The 5,340-nt window shown below is 39.3% G+C and overlaps 1 protein-coding gene across 1 annotated transcript in view; it reads left to right on the plus strand.

The window, feature by feature from the left end:
* The window catches only part of RASEF (RAS and EF-hand domain containing), an 88,041-nt gene extending 83,627 nt beyond the window's left edge, over positions 1-4,414 (plus strand). Inside the window, exon 17 of the mRNA XM_010840084.1 lies at positions 783-4,414. Coding sequence (XP_010838386.1) covers positions 783-888 — 106 coding nt within the window. The 3' untranslated portion in view covers positions 889-4,414. The remainder of the gene's footprint in view (positions 1-782) is intronic.
* The last annotated feature ends 926 nt before the right edge of the window (positions 4,415-5,340 follow it).

Raw genomic sequence — 5,340 nt, forward strand, 5'->3', positions numbered from 1 at the left:
TGAGTGATCACACCATCGTGATTATCTGGGTTGTGAAGATCTTTTTTGTACAGTTCTTCTGTGTATTCTTGCCACCTCTTCTTAATATCTTCTGCTTCTGTTGGGTCCATACCATTTCTGTCCTTTATTGAGCCCATCTTTGCATGAAATGTTCGTCTGTTAATTCTAAAAGTGCCTCTGTTAATTCTAAAAGAAATTTAGGAAGAGACAAAAAGATTTTTTGGATTTTAACCATCTGCTGTTATCTCCATGATCAAGTATTATTACAAAATGGTTATAAAGCCATCATTGCTTTTGTTAATGTTAAGCATTAGCTGGGGGTGGAAGCTAGGTTCCAGAGTCCTAAGGAATGAGCTGTGCGTGTGGCAGACTATACACCAGGCATGACCACAGGAGAGCAACAGTAGCCTGTGTGCATGTGTGTATGCACCTGGGTATGTGTTTCTGTGTACATGCATGAGTGTGTAGCCTACTGTTCAGAATGCAGATGGCTGGAGCTCACCTGCATGGTTGCAATCCAAGTTCTGCCACTTCTTCAGCTATGTGACCTAAGGGAAATTTCTTAACGTTGTTTGCCTTCATTTTCTCACATATAAAATGGGACACAGTAAAATCCTACCTGTGAGGATTAAATGTCAATACCTACAAAGCATTTAGCACCCTGTCTGGATGGCACACAGCAAGTGCTTAGCAGTGCAGTTTTATTTCTACAGAGTTGTTTATGGTTCTATTTTATACCTCAGTAATCTTCTCTGTCTGTATGTCTCTCTTTCTGTCTCCAGGGAAGTGAAAAAAAGAACTGATGAGGATGACAGCAAATCCATTACCAATCTGAGTGGCACTAGTTCCAAAAAGTCAACCCAGATGAAGAACTGCTGCAATGGTTAACTCCAAAACATCCTCAGCCCATGAAGCCATCATTCCCAGAGTACTGAATGTATATGACTTATTTGCTTCTTACGTGAAGTGGTACATCCTACAGACACTTGCGTGGAGAGTTACAGTGTGTGGAATCTGAACTGCGTTCTCGGGTCCCTCCAGAACCTCAGCTCTCTTTTGCTGTTTCGATGAGTGATTTGGGCCCCCTGGTTAAATATGCCTGCCTTATCTTTAGAAAGTATTTTTATGCTCAGATCAAAGCTGTAAAAGAAATCACTGATATAATTCACTGATATATCAGAATTCACTGATATAATTAGATTCATGTGGTAGATGACATTTACTTCCAATATTCAGTACTATTGGGTTGGCCACAAAGTTCGTTCAGGTTTTTCTCCATTTTACAGGAAACCCCAAACAAACTTTTTGGTCAACCCAATAGAAAACTAGTAAAAGGGGGTTACCTTCCTACCTTTGCTGTAAACTAGCCTTCTGGTCTTGAACCTGTCACCAACCCACATTAGATCCATTTCCTCATCTGTAAACAAGCAGCTTGGCCTTTGAGGCCTCGGCTCTCTCAGCTCTGAAGCTCTTTAAGGACTGAGAAGGAGAGTGTGATGGCCCACAGTTTATAAGGACTCTGGTTGTTCATCTTTTTAAATATTTAAGTATCAATTTTTCTCACTTCTTGTACAAGAACAGAATTTAATTGAGGGAAAAATGGTAATGTTTTATGCTCCCGTGGAGATAGAAAAATCTATTGTCTTATATATAAAGAAAACATTTGGGGGACAAAAATAGTTTGTATATTAAAGAGGGTGTTTTATAATCTCAGAATACTTATAAAGACCATGGTTTGAATTCACTGCTAAAAATTCTAACGAAAAATATAAAGCCACATACTACTGAAAATACAATGCCCAGGAAAGTTGTCCCACTTCACTTAAAAAACAAAAACAAAAAAAACAGCAAGAGACTGCAGGTGCTGGTGAAAGGGAGTAACTGAGAGTGACTACTAATGGATCGGAGAAGGCAATGGCACCCCACTCCAGTACTCTTGCCTGGAAAATCCCATGGATGGAGGAGCCTAAAAGGCTGCAGTCCATGGGGTCGCTGAGGGTCAGACACGACTGAGCAACTTGCCTTTCACTTTTCACTTTCATGCATTGGAGAAGGAAATGGCAAGCCACTCCCGTGTTCTTGCCTGGAGAATCCCAGGGACGGGGGACCCTGGTGGGCTGCCGTCTATGGGGTCACACAGAGTCGGACACGACTGAAATGACTTAGTAGTAGCAGTACTAATGGGTATATAGTTTCTTTGGGGATGATGAGAATGTTCTGGAATTATATTGTACTAATGTTGCACAACTTTGTGAATATACTAAAATCCACTAAATTATATACTAAATTATATACTTTAATGGTGAATCTTATGGTATGTGAGCTATATATGTGTATATATATAGTTTTTAAAATATACTAGTTTAATTTATCATTTTGCCAGGTGAAAATATGCAAATTCAAACCTCCCCATGGCTTAAGAGCATAATGTCTTTTCTATAACAGATACCCTAACACCTTGGCTGCCAGCATTCACATCTTAAATAATGAACAGTGAAAGAAATGTTATGTGTAGTTTTGAAAAATCATCTCTTTTGAAGAGGAATTGTGGTTAGGGTACAGGTGAGTCAGTCCTTCGTCTGAGGTGACTCGGGACTCACCCTCACCAACAGCCTCAGGGGTCTTGCTCTCCTAAGAAGCTGTGCTGCCTCCCAGACTTCCCCACTGAAACGTCTCCAAGAGCCAAAGGAGTCAATATCTGACCCTAGGGTGGGTCAGCCAGGCGTGGTCTTTGGTTTCAATTTTCAGTGGCCAGAACCAGCTAAGTTATTCCCAACCAGAAAGACTTGAACTTAACGTGATTCATAGGTCCAGGCCCCAAGTAGCCTGCTGAAAAAAATAATAGCTCTTATTTATTGTACTATGTAAGCTAAAAACATCCCTCTTATGGAATTAAAACAACTCTACTTACAGTTTTTATGATCAGACCTTAAATTCTCCAAGGTTTTTTGTTTTTTTTTTTTTAATGAAAATTGGGTAGTATGTTAACACAGCTTATAAATAGCCACAACATCCATTTAGCTTTTCAAAGTGTGCCTTCTCTCTACTGGTGAGATCTAGTTTGGTTTTGTTCTTTTTCACTGGGAAGTTGGTTCTGTCTTCAACAACTCTACCATGGATTCCTGTTTCCTGTTTTTTGGTCCCAGAGAGGGGAAAAAAGTTTACATTTTTTACTAAAAAGAAATACCTTGCTGGTGGGGAACTGTCAAACTGATTCAGGGAGGGATGGTTATTTTTGTGCCATGGTGCGATGAAAGTTTTACCACTGCTGTTTGCCTCGGCATCTGTGGAGCCCAGGTTAGAACAGACCTAACAGACCTGTGTGTTGATATATGGTATTCAAGTTTAGGAGTTTGGTGCAGTTGCACAAAATTGTGTTAGTATACATGTTATTGTGTTGTCTTTATTTATTTTCCCCCAGTGTCTATATTGTCTTACAATATGTATATAATAGTATATACCTTTGATACAGAAGTATTATCTTGGTCTTTGCTTCTGGACTATATGGGCAGTAACCCAAACCGATTAGATTACATAGGTGCCTATGATAAATGAAGCACACATCTTTAACTATCTTAATGTGGATAAATATTTTTGCAACAAAATTCAAATTAGACTTACAACTTTCAAATTAGACTTACAGCTCTGGTTAGCGATCCTATTTAAAGAAAAGCTACTGCTAGCTCTTTCACTGCCCTGCTAGGAAACTAAGTTTATTACCAACATTTGATTTTATGAAGCTGTTCCCAAATTTAGAGTTTATTTTTGGTAATAACAAAAACAGCTAGTGTTTTTAACTTGAACTTAATTTGCTACTCTATTCATCTTGTCTCAATTACTCCTTGTAGAAATTTTAAAATCACAATCACACTACACTCTTTTTTATGTATCCTGACACACTGGATGTTATTTTAGTTTCGACATGAAAAGAACACTGGCCATAGAGACATTTTTCCCTGTTAACTTTTAGCCTCGTGCATTTTTATAATTTATTTTTTCCACTTGCTGCTTTATATAACATATGTGACATCTGATTATTTAATACTAAATGTGATTTGCATAAGGCCCAAACCACACAACCCTCTTGCTGAAGATAAAATTGAGCTTAAAGATAAAGATTTATTTTCATATTTGTACAGTGATCAGCTTCAGAGTCATGGTTTTTGTGGGCTTTTATTGTATGTATGTGTAAGAAATTTCATACATATATATTAAGAAGACCTCTAAGTAATGAAATAATTATTTTATGATTTTGATTTACATGGTTTACATTTTCATAATATTGGCTGTATTTCATTTATACTGTTTCTCTTCAAACCATTAATAATTATCCCATAATGTGTAATTTATGGTAGTACAAATGTCTAAAGAATACATTATATTTTCTGCATCATAAATTCAGTTTAAAAAAAAACACTTGCTTTGGTCTTCTGGTATTTCCTCCAGCTTTGCTGCAGGCATTGCTGAAGTAATTTTAGTTCTAGGATGTGCCTACATGAAACTGCGCCTCTAAAACCCTGGCCGGGGCAGCTAGCTGGGGAAGAAAAGGGTGGTGTGTGGTATTGTGGCACATCTTGTCCTCTCGACCAGCGGGGCTACCGGTCGACCAGCTTTGGGGTGTGATATATAGGAGTAGTGAGGCTTTAGTAGAAAACTGGCAGGACAAACTTTGGCCATTCTCATGACCTTGGGCTAGGCCCCTTCTCTGACACCCCTCTGTACGCCCCCCGCAACACACCCTGCCTAGCTAACTCCTGCTTCTCCTTCTGCTTTAGCTTAAACGTCACTTCCTTCAGGAAGTTTCCCTGCTCATCCTGGTTTGGATGCGGCTACCTGCTCACTTGTTTAGTACTCTTTCTAACTGGTCAGCATCCTTACTGACCCCATATTTGTTTAACTAGACATATTCTTTGAGCTTTATCCCTGTTGTTTGCTGCTGCCTCCCCTCTGCTATACACAGTGCTTGAATGGATGATCAAAGAAAACTGTTTAAATAAGGCAGGCTTTGCAGAGTTTCTGCAGACACACATACCCAGAGACATACACACACAACAGAATAACAGGCAGTATATTGTAGTGGCCACAGGTCTGAGCTCTGTAGCCAGCCTGCTTGGGTTTGAACCTTGCCTCATGAACCTTCTAGTCAGTAACTGTGAATAAGGAGCTTATTTAACCTTTGTGTACCCCAGCTTCTTCATTGGTAAAACAGAGATGATAACAGTACCTTAAGTGTATGTAAGGAAAGTGCTGAGAACAGTACCTGGCACCTTGATCAGTTTAGTTCAGTCACTCAGTCATGTCCAACTCTTTGCAACCCCATGGACTGCAGCACCTCAGGCT

Source organism: Bison bison, unplaced genomic scaffold (assembly GCF_000754665.1).
Source record: "Bison bison bison isolate TAMUID 2011002044 unplaced genomic scaffold, Bison_UMD1.0 scf7180017864141, whole genome shotgun sequence".
NCBI lineage: Eukaryota > Metazoa > Chordata > Mammalia > Artiodactyla > Bovidae > Bison > Bison bison.